At 42.5% G+C, this 14,897-nt stretch overlaps 1 protein-coding gene across 1 annotated transcript in view; it reads right to left on the reverse strand.

Annotated features, from left to right (window-relative positions):
- The window catches only part of LOC138566723 (rho GTPase-activating protein 11A-like), a 586,658-nt gene that overhangs the window by 163,188 nt on the left and 408,573 nt on the right, over window positions 1–14,897 (reverse strand). The window contains exons 7-8 of the mRNA XM_069644327.1: window positions 13,380–13,535; window positions 12,048–12,155 (exon numbers count right to left, since the gene is read on the reverse strand). Coding sequence (XP_069500428.1) covers window positions 12,048–12,155; window positions 13,380–13,535 — 264 coding nt within the window. The remainder of the gene's footprint in view (window positions 1–12,047; window positions 12,156–13,379; window positions 13,536–14,897) is intronic.

Raw genomic sequence — 14,897 nt, forward strand, 5'->3', positions numbered from 1 at the left:
AGCCAACCTCAGCCTAATAAAATCTGAAAGACACTGAGGGCAGAGCGCTCCTGGTAACAGGGATCCTAGCAGGTAAAGAGGTGATTTTGCAAACTCATATGGCACAAATGTTGACGGCTCAGATAACGTCAACTGGATTCAATCACACCTTGGAAAGTCAAGCCCTGCGTCGATCATCTGGGGAGCTGATCTTAATACACCACTGATTCCCCAAAAAGACAAGTCTCAAAACATGAACGTCAAACCGTCCAAGGCAAGCCTCCAGGTTGAGGAAATTTGTCAAGCATTCGATCTGATAGACGTGTGGAGACATTAACTGGGAAACCAGGGAATACACTTTACAATCGGCAGTCCACACCACCAGTTCGCACATCGACTATCTCCTAGTATCCACCCACAGTCCTTTTCAGTGGCGGACAGGTCAGATCCTTCCGAGAACACTCTTGGATCATTCCATAGTGACGCTCGAATACGACCTTCCCAAGACCAAATCAAGACTGCCCCACTGGAGATTCAAACCGGGCTCACTGTCGAATCAGGCGTTTGCAACAGAACTTCAGTGTGAAATCACCACATTTCGGGAGATCAATCAAAACTCTGTCAACTCAGCAGGCACACTTTGGGAGACGTTAAAGTGTTATATCAGAGGATTGAGCATAGCAAAAGAGAACGGGATCCTCAAAATGATCAGACGCGAGTTAAACACTAGCGAGACCCGATTAAAAAGGCTCAAACTTGAGTGCTCCATTTCGAATGACTCACGTATCCAAGCAGAACTCCTGAAGTTCAGGGCCATGGCAGAACGCGAGCTAAAGTTCCTTGGTCGTGAACACCAGATTCGACAATATGGTGGAGGTCAGAAGCCCGGAGCCCTCTTGGTTCGCTTGATAGCCGCTGACAAGAAACCCACCTGCGTGGAGAGAGTACGCAGCACCCCAGGCTCACTAGTACACACAGAAGAGGAAATGGTCGACACCTTTCACTCGTTCTATCAAAACCTGTATAGCTCCCAGCTCACCACTCACCCCGACACCCTGCAGACCTACCTAAACGATATATAGAACTGTACTGGGTGAAGGAAGATCTCCACAAACCTCTAAACGTGCCCATCTCATTAGAAGACGTCTTGCAAGCTATAAAACAGCTACCCAATACTAAGGCCCCAGGCCATGATGGCCTCACAGGTGAATTTTACAAACCCTTTGCAGGTACGGTGGCCCTGCTCCTTTGAGTCTACTAGGAGGCGCTAGAACATGGGATCCTACCACCGACCCTCTGTGAAGCCAACATTATCCTCCTACACAAAGCCGGCAAACCCCCAGAAGTGTGTGCCTCTTATAGGCCAATTTCACTGATTAATCTCGATAACAAAATACTAGCCAAAATACTAACTGCTAGAATACTGCCTCTCATGCCTGGACTAGTACTGTGAGACCAGTCGGGTTTCGTGCCTGGGCGGAGTACATTGTTCGGCATTAGAAGGCTATTCGGTGTTATGGAAGCCCTTGACCCCACATGTCAGGCGATCGCTATTTTGCTTGATGCAGAGAAGGCCTTCGACTCCGTCGAATGGCCTCATCTCTTTGCAGTACTTAAGCAGCTGGGCCTTGGGAACTACTTTATCAAGCTTTTCTCCCTTCTATATAACAATCCCCAATCCTCCATCATCCTAGGCACTGCAAAATCGGCATACATTAAGTTGCAACGGGGCACCAGACAAGGCGGCCCACTATCGGCTTTAATTTTTGCATTGATTATGGAACCTCTGGCATCAGGGCTGCGCTCCCGACAGCTTCATAGAGGCCTTCCTCTTGGCCCCCATAGATTGGTGATCTCACTATATGCCGATGACGTAATACTCTATATCCGCGACCCTCATGAGAACCTGAACCCCATTATACGCCAGGTTATTCAATTTAGCGCCATTTCAGGCTTAAAGATTAATCAATCTAAATCTGTAATATTCCCCTGACACGAGATACCAAACACTTCATGACAATTATGGGTTTAAATGGGAAAACTCCCATTTGAGATATCTCAGTATTTTCACGTCCCTTAACCACCACGAGATATACAGAGATAACTGAGAACGCTCTAATCACTCCAGGAACAGATACATAGATGGAAAACGCTCTTGCTGACATTGTGGGGTAGAGCCTAGTCAGTCAAAATGGTGATGCTGCCCAAATTTCTTTACTTTTTTGCCAACATACCCCAGCTACTGCCACAATCCTTTTTCCAAAAAGTTAGGAGCTTAATTCTGGAATTACTGTGGATGGGTAAACCAGCTCGGGTAGCCTACTCATTCTGCCAACATTCCAAGGAGGCCCAGGCGCAGTATCTTAGTTTCTGGTATACCACACACTTTGTTAGACCCCATCTGCAAATAGAACGGGCCCTCGAATCCCCTAATCTATTAAGGGCAGTCATTATTGGACACCTCACAGTAACCCACAATACTATGAACGTTCTATCCACCTATGCCACCTGGAAAGAAATAGCGCAGAAGTATGGCATACAAACCAGATTCTCCCCCTGCTACCGATTAAGTTTATACCGGGAGTTCCCCTAACCACAGAAAATAATTTCACCAATGGGTGGATAAACTACACATACAGACAATAGGTGACCCATTTCCTGAGGGAATGTTCATGGCGCCCCAGCCAGTTAGAGAAAAGGGAGGTGATACATCCCTTGATACACGTATATACTTTGGACTCTGCTATACCCTACAGACACTTTTTCCAACATTCCCACAACCACCACCTACATGGCACTGCCTGCATAATGTGATCCTAGCGAAAGGGGAAGGCGGATTGGTCTCACTACTATACAAATCCTTATTAACAGACACCGCACAAACAGATAAATGAACAAAAGCATGCTGGGAGAGATCACTGCAGACCACAATATTGGACGAAGACTGGTCCTATATCCTAAGTCAAACGCAAAGTGTCATTGAAGACACGTTTTAAGCAAATCCACTTCAACTACCTTCATCAAACATACTATACTCCAGCCAAAGAATGCCGACAGCAACCCGAATCGGAGGCCTTGTGCGAGAGATGTGACACCAGTGGCCGACTTTCTCCACCTTGCCTGGGACTGCCCCACGAAAGCCCGGTTCTGGACTCAAGTCCTGCAGACCACTGCCGCAATTATTGGGGAAAACCTATCACCCATTCCCATTGTGGCCTTCTCGGACTGACGAACACTTGTCATCGACAATGAGGAAACTCGCTGCTGTTCTATTGGTGCTCGCATGCAGGAGGGTCGCAATATCACGGGGCCGTGGCCCAGCTCCCACTCTGGCAACCTGGCAGAAAAATATATTGTACTATCAAGACGTGGAAACTGAATTTATTAGGACTTTACCCTTGCATGCACGCCCCCAACATATGGGGTCCTTACGTTGCATAATTGCTATCCACATCAGCTAATTCTACCCCACAATCACCAACACAGCAGAGACCCTGAGACAATCATCGGACACTTCCAGAGCAGAGGCGCTCGTATCAAAGTGACTTTGTTTTGCAGATGAGTCATCCGGAGTGCAGAACATGGGAGGTGGGGGGTCGGAGGGACCGGGAGACGCAACTGTTACACCCACTAGGTGTTAATCTGTTTGTAACTATTTAGAAATACCAAAATAAAGTTTGCAAAAATAAAAAAAAACAAACACAGAAGTCGAGCCAAAAATTGTAGCAGGAATCATAAGTATATAGCCCACCGCAATGGTTCTGATGAAATCTACAAATTAGATGAGACAGAGAATATCAGTGTCTTCTCATCATTCAGATCCTAGAATGAAAAAGATAGGTTCCAAAAAAGGGGAATACAAATGGGTGTAGAACATTGCCAGAAATTGACTTTTGACCCGATACCAATAGGAGGAAAGAGGCATTGATCGAAGGATAACATTTGTATGGCCAAATATGCTAATAATTTACATAACCTCAAACAACAACGGATCTGTTGAATAGTGGTTTCCAATCATTTTTGTAGAAAATCTTCATTCGTGAGCTAAAAAAAAAAAAAAAAAAGTATAGTCTTGTATTTTGCTCGAATTTATATAGTTTTTCCAAAATTCATTTTGGATCGAATGGATTTTGCAAAAAGGGTGAAAACATGACAAGAGAAAAGGCACAGCAATTGAGATAGGCATGATGCATTGGCAAAAGCCGACGTGGGAACTGTAGAACATGGTTTGCTGAAAGGGTAACATTTGGCCATATAAATGCATACAAATTTAGATTAAATCACTTGCTAAAATGTATTTCCAGGGTTATTAATGTATATTAAGTTATGCACTGCTTAGCAGAGTTTAACATTGCTTAAAAATACATTCTCCAGAATCAATTACTGTAAATGTCAGAGCCTCGTATTGCGAAAGGAACACAATGTATTCTTTGCTCTGAGAACCATGCAAGGGTTAAATGCATAAAGAAAGAAATTAGCTATAATGCTGTGTTTGGTTTGAAGTAGCTTCAGAGAAGAAAGCCTCAGATATTTTTAACAAGACAGATTGTTTTGCAGTAGATTTATAGAGAAGGTGTTAGTTGCGGTTAACTATGTTTTTGCTGAACATTTAACTCAGGAGATTATTTTGGACTACGTGCTATATATTCATGGTGTGACTGGAAGATACATATTTTAGAAATAAGAAAACCTACCTTTTTGCAATGGCCTGTGCAGAGAATGGACAATGTTATTGCAGCATTTTATGTGGTCAGTGATGCAGGTTTCTGAGTAGCTAATTTACATCAGTTAAAATGGATTTTCATAACAATATAGACTCTTCTTGGCCGAGTATCTATAGATCCTAAAGATAGGTATGCCAATGATGACAGCTATAAAAATAGGGGGAGCAAGTGAGGATAAGGGATTTGGACTTTTTACTTCTGGACCTTTGAGAGGACTCTGCTTGGTCCTGGTTGTAGTCAACATATCACTGCATCTCACATTGTTGCTGAGAGTGGCATGAGAAAAGGCATCACCAGAAGGTGAAACATCAATCACAGCTACTTTATTTCATTTGATGTTCTGCAGCACTGAAGACAATTCAGCCATAGAGCAATATGGTGAATTATTTTTTTAAAGAAAAGTGCTTGTGAGAAGGAAACCAAGTACCACTAAGGAGAGATTAAGGTTGGCCAACCTCATTCTGGTCATACATGGGATGTTATCTTAAACGCACAAATCGATCTTGTCCAGGCAGGAAGGTTGTACATTTCCTTAGTTAACACTTGGCATGAAAAGGACTGCTAAATTTTTTTTCTCCATGTTTAGCAACAGTTGAAAGTAGCAGAGATCATTTAAAGTAATCAGATTAATGCTTACAAGGGCTACATTAATACCAGTCAAATATTAATTTAGAATACATTAACAGCTTTTGCAGCAGTAGAGATTCAAAGGTTGGGGGTGTTTGTAGTTTTGTAACTAACAATTCACTTTGTTATGCATGCACAGAAATCTTAGCTCAGAAGAATGGTCTTTATTCGTTTGTCGATTTTTATCAGGGCTTAATGGAACAGGACATTTGCGCAACAGGACGTGATTATTAACATTGAAAAATATCACTATGCTTGTTCCCAATGTGTTTAGAAACACTGCATGATCATGTTCTCTCCAGGATGTCCTTCAGCATGTCCACAAAAACAATGTGCTTTCGTTCCATGTTCTAATGTATAAACATTGAAAGATGTAAAATGCACATTGGCATTTGACTAATAAATGAGCATCTTTCAACCACAGTTGCTGGCATGCTTTTTAATTGTTGTTTTGACTATTAGATTTAACAATTGTGGGCTTGCATTTTAATTGATTCACCGTGGCACATCAAGTGTAATACTAGGTTTAGAAAATGACCATCATTGTCACAGTAGTCTAACATTAATTGCGTACATAAAGGATGCAAAAGCCTTCAGAAATAAAGAAACCCAATGAAATAGAAAAAATAAAATAGTTACTTATTAAACTAAAAATCTCTAACGTTCTTTGTACATCCAGAAAAGGATTGTCGTTAATGTAGGTTTTATCAGTGAATGTAAAAATTGCTTGAAATATGCATATTGTTTAATATCCGACATTTTCTCTTACGTGGGGTAGAATCGTAAATTGGCTGAATGCACACACCCTGAGAATTCTTTTGAATTCAATAAGTTTACAAAATCTTTTCTCGGTTTATGCTGGCTTTTTGTCCAATTTGAATGCTTTCGACATGAATTACTAAAAGTAAGAAGACATTATAATCGCTTACTCAATCAAGACTTCTGAAAATCATTTAGGTAATCGAGACTTTCAAACCTCTCAAAAGGTAAACTGAGTATTAAAAAGCAATTTGCGGCAAAAATATCAGATGTTTAGCCTAACAAACAAATATTTCTTAGATTTCAATTGATATTGTTTCATAGACTAGTTGGGCTTTTCTCTTCTGTTACTTTTCACCCATTTGATTTTGTATTACATATTGCAATAATGTCATTGTGCACTTACTGGGACAATAATTCAGTTTTATGGGATTTCTATTATGTATCACTATTTATTGGTGATAGGACCTCTTGATCCTGTGATAAATATTTTGAGTCAGAGGTCTACATAATCATGGTCGTGTATGATTTTGACAGCCATTAGATGGTCTTTTTAGAGTGAAAGCACAGAAGCAGTATCTCCAAGCAAAATGGATTTGAAAATAATTTCAATTGAGTTAAACAGCACAGGACAAGTTAGGGTTGTACATTTCAAGAAATGCTGAAATCACATAGGAAAACGAGCTGAAGAATATTGTAGTTAAATCAGAAAAACTTCTCATACAACATGTGGCAGACCAAACACAAACTCCACAGACACCATATCAGGAACTAGTTGAGGCCACTATGAGGAGCAAAATACTAGTGTCATTGACGCAGATATAGCAAGAAGAGGTATATTCTCCCCCCCCCCCGACCAAAGAATATTAATTGCACATTGAGGGCCACTGATTGTTGCTATCAATGTCCTACTACATACCGTAAAATGTTCCACATCTTACACATGTACCTAAATGTCCTTCAGGGATATATGAACCTGTTTGTAAACCTCAAGTCTATTCTGGTCTCATAAATATCAAATTTTCCCTGTATATTCCACAGCTGCATAAACAAGGAGCATTCTATTGACAATCAATGGTAATACGATGGCCTACATGTTGGCTACAGCATATGCTAGTTGCAGACCTCTGCTGTACGCATGGTGGTGTTCAACAAAGATTCACCAAGTGCATGCAAAGGCATAGTAGCACTGGGTTATAGTGTCTTGCATTGGACACATGCAAAGCTCTGCCATGTGTGGCCAAGGATCAGAATTGGATGAAACTGCACCACCAGATGGACGCAGTGTGTCACGGATGGCTTAAAAAATCTCGAATGACTAGTACATTTGTTTCGCAGACTATTCAAGGTTTTGTCAAGAAGTCTTCAGGAATGTTTGTGCGGCCAGACTATGGAGATCCCTACTGCTCTCTGGACCTGCCGGTGGGATCCCTCTGCGGTTGCCCAAAGGTCCTTATTTCCCCCTACAATCTGGAGATGAAAATCTATGGATCTGTAACCCCTACTATCTAAGCCTATTTTGGTTCAAAGGGATGACGAAGGCCATAGCCTGCTCAGTCTAGCTTCATCATGAACACTCTGGGCAAACCAGACTAAGGAGTCGAAGTCCAGGAAGACTTTTCAAGTGTGTATATTAAACTAATAAGGAAAACACCTAAATAGCCCTACTGCTAGGAGGGATTTCCCCTCCTACAAAACTAAGTTAAGGGTGCTAAACTATCATCAAAATAAAAATGTAGTCCTCAGTCCCCAGAAATTGCCATCTGGCCCTACCACTGTGGGTAACACAATTTAAGCCAGAGCACTGTTTCTAGATCAGGCTTTGTCCATCCGAGGTCCTCTCTGGAGATGCTCAGTTCCAAATAAAATGCTGAATGTCAGTTGGCCAAAGAAGACTAACTCCTGGTGCTCTGGAGAATTCTCTGCCATCAGAATGAGGCTAGGAGTTAAGATGCAACTTCTCCTAAGGTGCCAAGAAACAATTCCATAAGTGATTTGTGCTATATCAACATTAACTTATTTCCCATCAGTTTTAGTCTTTGATAAGAATTCTTACATGACCAGACTAGAATTAGATCACCTTTTGGTAAGAATCTTTGTTTTCTAAAACATCTACTTTGCTCTGAATGATTTAGCACCTTTGGGAAACCAAGGCGTTCCTGAAAATTGCATGTCAAAAAAGAGTGGGTGGGGGTTCAACTTTCATTTTTAAAGAATGTTTCCATATAACAGTTAAGTAATAGCCTAATATTACTGGGACAGACTAGTCATAACGAAAAGGATGAATTTGTAATATGTTCTGTGGCTCTTATTTACAACCAACCGTTGCAAGAAAGCAGGTTTCTTTCAAACTCTGCCGATTTTATGGCCCAAGTTGCATTGGACTGCCCTAATCCAATTCTAGGAAAAGTATTTTAATTATTGAATTGACTAAGAATTGATCTGCAAAAGCTATTTTAGTTCTGACCTAGGCATCTGAATGGATTCAGGCCCACAAACATACAGCATGCAAAACTTTTGAGATTATTTTCACACAAACAAATCTCTGGCATTCCCTTTTTACACTTTCCAGTTCAATTAAGTATGCCATTTCATAGAGATTTTGCCACTGACTAATCTAGGGAGGTCAAACATCAGATGTCTGGAAATAATGTGACATAATCTCCAAACCAATAGTTTAAGAGAAAATCGGGCACAGTAAGAGCGGGATACATTCGGGGGACAGATGCCACAGACTTCCTAGAAACCAAATCTTTAATATGGTTAATCTCTTCACCCCATTGAAAACAATTTAAAGCAACCACTCACTGGCAACCTAGGAAATCATGATGTTCTGTGGAATTAGGTGCTGAAAGTGATCTTTTAGATAGACCTGAGCATGCATGTTGCAGGACAACTGTGACCCTCAACTGAAATGAACATCAGCAAAATATCTTCCATAAAATAAATATTACGCGTACAAAAAAAGCACATTTTTCAGAACGTTCTATTTACCATGACCTATTAAAGGTCAAAGACTATGCGAGCACAGATTTGACTTGCCCATACATCGTACCTTCAATATTTTTGAGGCAAAATATAATACTTTATTGATAAAGTAACCTCTATTCGGAGTAAGTTGTACCTAGAGTGCCTTATGCGACGCACACACCAACATGCTGACGGATGGTGTAAAAGCTGTAGTATATCCGGAGTGATCATTTTTTTTGTGATAATTAAATACAACCCAAAATGCTTTCACAGATCTAGTCAACATTGGGCTGTGGTTTGAAGGTGCCACGCATCATAGCCTAATGAAAAATTGATTGATAATGTGCAGTGAATCAGTGAAAGTCAAAGAGACAGTAAAATGATTTGTCAAGTGAAAGGTAGTTTAGCCATCCAAATTTAATTTCCATTGAAAAATAAGCCCAATTCGTCTTTGCACATAAGGCAAAGGGCTTGACACCAGTGGGACCGCATTCGCAAACTCAAGTGGGAGGGGTACTCATCCTTTTATTAGAAAAAGTACAAAACCTTTTTCCTATCCTGGGTAGGAGTACTGGCATGTGGGGGAACACATTTGGCTTTCTTTTAAGTAAATAAATTCAGGTTTGAACCATGAACACAACCACTAGTATGACGTTGCTCCCCAAAGTTCGGACAAGAAACAAGCTGTATAAAGAATGGCCACTTAGAGAAAAGAAAAACAACTCAAAACGATCTCTGCAGGTCTCTCACTGGAAGTGACAGAACCCCTGCAAGGGCCCTTTTCAAACCTTCCTGGTTGGGGAAGGGCAGGAGAAAGGACTCACTTTACCCAGAAGACCCTGGACTGGGTATGCCAGCAACCACGAGAAACAGAGAAGTGACCACCGGTTCCCCCTGCATTTCTAAACCACCTCAGTGCTGGTTTCGGCACCTTCAACTCCGTCCAGGCTACTGCAAGGCAACTGCTGGAGTTAACCTCTGCCTTTATGCTCAGCCATCTCCATATATCGAAGTTATGCTCAAAGCTGAACCTCTGCCATCTCTGGATTCGAGACCTGCATAGTAGTCTGGCATCCCCAACCTGACACTGCCACCTGGTCACCATCTCCCAGCTGTTGCAGTACCCAGATGTAGTGTTGAGACTCAGACAGTAGAGCCTGCCCACCACCTGGCAGAGTGGTTCTGTGCACCAGAGGCTTCAGACATCACTTATGCCCAGGATCTCCTCAAAGTAGTCGTCACTGCTGAACAGCACTGCACTGCACTGTTGGAACCCGTTGCCACCACGCCTCGACTTGCCTATGCTCAGCACAGTAAGCACCCTGACTCCTGATTCATTGTTGAAATGCCTAGTTTGACTGTGTTGAGCTTCAAAGGCAAGAACAAACTATTTGCAGATGCCAGGTCAATATGGCCCACTTTAAAAGGACCCTATTGCCCGCTATCCCCGCCCTTCTCTACCATTCTCTAAATCTTTACCAACTTGACATTTTGCTGCTGAAATCTTTGCCCTGAGCACACCAGTTTCCAAAACCAGGGTGCCCCTTATAATAAACTCTGCTTTCTCCGTTTTCCCTTACAGGGTGGCCCAGTAAATGATGTATTAGTTGTGTGCATTTTTGTTAAAGATCCTTTTTTCAACATTGGTTGGACCGTCTTATTTTGGTACATTCGTAGTATTGTTAGATTACTTCCGTGCTAGTTCACACCCTTCCTGAAGAGTACAGCCTGCCATGGGCCACGTTCCCGAAAGAGGCAAAGGAGATATACATGTCAGGCTTTGCCCATTTAACCTTTATTGATCGGCATGATATATGATAGGTTATTTATAACCCGCTTAATACCCAAAGGTTTCTAAGCGCGGGCCCGGGGATCAAACCTGTGTTGCTCCATGTCGTCTTGCTTCCAAGGCGAGCAAAATTGCCCTGAGCTATCCTCCCGAGAGTAGGCATCACTGCTGGTTTATTGGAATCGTGGGACTGATTAGGCACTTCAGCCACTTATCTCTACACTCCTGCAGAGCAGTTGTCATTGCATAACACTGGGCGGGCGAGGCTTCTGAATAGGGTGGAGCTAAATAGCTATAGTTCAGATGCACAAGACCATTTCATGATAAATAGCGAGGGAAGAGTAAGAGGTGGGCGCAACATACCTCTGTCGAGATGGTGAAGTTTACAGTTGTAGGCTCTGTGTAGTGCGACAATAATATATACAGCCTAATTGGGATATCGGAGGGTGGTGTGGCAATGTGGTGAGCAGGAACAATAGTGACGTTTCTTCTTGGAAACTCTTGCCGGGCTTAAATAGTAGGGATTTGATTTACAGATATCCGGACCCAGAGAATGCAGGCGAGTTTCTCAGGTACACACATTTCATTCATAAGAAAAGTATAACAACTTGTACTGCCCTGGGTCCTCTCTCCAACTTTTGTAACCCATAAGAAAAGTGAGAATATTTGTGTTACTGAGGCAGTGCTCAGGCTTCTCTAGGGGAAACTACAAAGCACTAACGAGGAGCAATAGTGGAGCAGGAACAAGACGAAGGCTAAAAGTAGATCACCAGAGAAATGTATGCATATTCCCTCTTGCCACTGTTGGGGACAATGGAGAATAAGAGGACAATCTGCAGGTTGAGCTGGAGGAGTCTTGTAGCATGGTGCGGATTAAGGCATTTTCCTCTGTAGTTAATTATATCCACATTAGCAACTTCAACAGTTCTTAGCAATTTCTTATTCTGTTAAAGTGGGGGGCTCGCAAGATGTTAACGTCTGAGAAAAGCAATAGCCTAGGCCTGGAAAAGCGAATTCTCATTGGCAAGTTAATCCCCACCACATAGTATGCATCCGGGCCTGGTCTGACATTATGCAAAACTAGTCCTACAACCAAGAAGCCCTTAACCCATTGGCAAAAATGACCACCCTCTGCATCTGCTGTCTGACTTGATATGAGTAGGGTTTAAGTGAAGAACACTGAAGAAAAGAATACGCACCTAGCTTCTGCTCCACTGAAGGAGTACTGGAAGGAGTACGGTCCACCAATGGAGTGATGGAAGTGGTGCGCCCAGTTATGAGCTTGCTCAATGCTCCGTTGACCAGTTCTTAAAAATAAATTGAAGAAAAACATATGAGCTGGGTAATGGAAACTAAGGCGAAAGCGGAAAACTCACATGAATAATGAGATGCATCATGATCTATGCTATCATAAGCATCAATCTCAAGTGACCACTCCAGACAAGGCGCTTACCTGCAGCATCAGATGGAATAAAGGAAGCATCAACTACCAGAAAATGGGGACAACCTTTAACTTCAACAAAACTGAACTCTAGGTGGAAGCAAACCGAAATATCCATCCAAAGGGGGTTTGCTTAGTAAAGCCAATCACCATGGGTGCCTACAATCTACAAACTCTTGACCATTTTGGTTCATTACAGAGATAAGGGGGGCAGACTTACAGGTCTACAGGATGGACAAATACCCTGGTTGCGACTTCAGGGTTTGACCCACAGCGCTTTATATGAATTCTGCCATATCCAATGGAAATTAGTCAATGTATCAACCTGTGGGGGTTGGATGGCTAAAGCTAGAGATGCAGAGGAAAATCAATGATTTTCACCAAATTAGGTATCTGAATGGCACAGATCTAGGAGTAAACGCTGTGGGGCAGAACGACCAGGTCTGAGGTGTGATGTGTGCAAGTGATCTAGATTGATGAAAAAAAGACAGCAATGGTTTTGGAGGGAGTCTTAGAAGGGTGGTTGACTTGCTGAAGCAGTTTCACTAAAATGTAAATTGACCAGAGACTCAAATGATACATCCAGCTTTTTGTGCATTGTAGCATCCTCGGCTCCTAGAGATGCTGCTTTAAGAGAAGTCAATGCAGAATGTGCTCCTGGATAGCAGGACATGGAGCTTCAGATTAAAACTCTAGCACCGATTTCTAGATCACTATCAAAAGAGGACGTTTTCATTGTTTTACAGGAATCGAGGTGCTTTTTCGTGTTATGCAAATGAGAGCGTTGATGCCCAAGATACAATAGTTGGGTTTTCCACACTCGCAATACCCCGATAGCTCTCCCACACTTATTGCATTTATGCAACCAACAGATAGAAACAGTCACAGCATTTACCAGGAAATATTATGGGAGACACTTTTATACAACTGAATAAGTGGCTTTGCTTGCTTTAGAGAGCTGTGTATTGTAGGGAGTCAGGCTAGGCAGGGAATGTTAAACAAGGCCCACAATTGACAAAGGCAGATCGGGTGACATTGAAATGGAGAATGTGTGTCTACAAACACTCAAGAACTGTCCCCTTGCCCTTACCTCCCATACTATGCCGGTGCCGCCTCCGACGGCTGCCACCTCCAACACCAACATGCAAGTCATTTCCACCATTCTCAGGAACTGCAAGGGTGCGACATCCACTGCTTGCATCTAGAGGGGGTCGCATCTTCTCAAGAATGAACTCCGGGAGACGACCTGTAGCCACAGAATGACAGAATAGTCTTGATATTAAGCCTTTATATGCAGTTTCAACACTGGTGCAACAGTGTAAGATGTAGAACATCATTTGGGGTGAGGGCACACTAACAAGACAATTGGGTTTGCCATTTTTTATTTTGTTATAAAGGTCTAACAGGTGATGGAGCAGCAGTGAAGGTTCCATCTTCCAGGCCTGGGTGATCAGAAGCTGTGCTAATAAGCTCCAGAATAAGAAGTCTACATTTTATGAACTCCCAACAAGGGTTGACAGCCAGCAAGGCTAGGTACTGAAAAAGTGGGTAGTATCGAAGATCCTCTAAAGCCAGGTTACAACTTGCTCCTAAAAAGTACAAGATTAGTGGGCATTAAATATATGGATCTGATCAATCAAGGAGTCCCCACATCCCCCGAAAGAGTAGGTTTTAATCTAGCTCCACTTGTTAAGTTTGGCTGGTGAGTAGACCCACCAAAAATATTATCTTAAACTGATTTAGTGAATAGTTCACTTTCAACTACAGCAAGACAACTGAAGTGCTGCATTGAAGAGGCTATAAAAGTAAGACCGTCCCTCTCCCACCAAACCCACCAGCCAATCGGGGAGAATCAGGTAGCCTCCCAGCCAATCCGGGACTTTACCTTGTTTTAAAACCTGAATTCCGAGCCCCCTGAGCAGCAGGAAGACAATTCCCCACCAGGAAGCAGATAAGTCCTTCCCCTGCCCCTCCTCCCACTTCACTAAAACTGTATGGTGCATCCCCCCCCTTGGCAATAGCCACCATGAAAAGGGAGGGGTCTAAGTGTAGTTCCCCTTCTCCCTTGAACATGGCAGCCATCTTGGTTTCTAGTTTTTTTAAGTTGAGAAATGGCAAGCGTACCAATTCTCAACTTGAAAAAAAACTATCAACATCCCGATAAATCATGCCAGGATGCTAATGGCAATAAAGATCCCTGGGCTGGTGAGTTTACCGGGTCTGGTAATGATCAAGCTAACTGGTCCTGGGCATTACCGGACCCAGCAATTCCACCGCCCTGCCATCAAAAGCGGTTTACTTGCAATACTGAAAGTCTGGTAATGCCTTCTCAAGCCCCTTATTTTTCTGGATAAAGATAGAAATTGCAGGGTTTAAGACGCACATCTGAACTGGACTAAATAAAAAGATCTTTCTTTGTTCTGTATACTGTCAAGCCCCCATGAAAAGTAATCAGGGTATTTAAAGTGGTCGGTCGCCCTGGCTCACCTTAAAGGGCCGTAGTGACTTATAAGACCCCACTATCTTTTTAAGGCACTTCAAAGTACTTTTGACATTTGCTGCTCAAATTAGTTACCTGCACCCTCTGGGTGCTCAAAGCTCATGCAGT

Source organism: Ambystoma mexicanum, chromosome 2p (genome assembly GCF_040938575.1).
Source record: "Ambystoma mexicanum isolate Mex_15411 chromosome 2p, UKY_AmexF1_1, whole genome shotgun sequence".
Taxonomy (NCBI): domain Eukaryota; kingdom Metazoa; phylum Chordata; class Amphibia; order Caudata; family Ambystomatidae; genus Ambystoma; species Ambystoma mexicanum.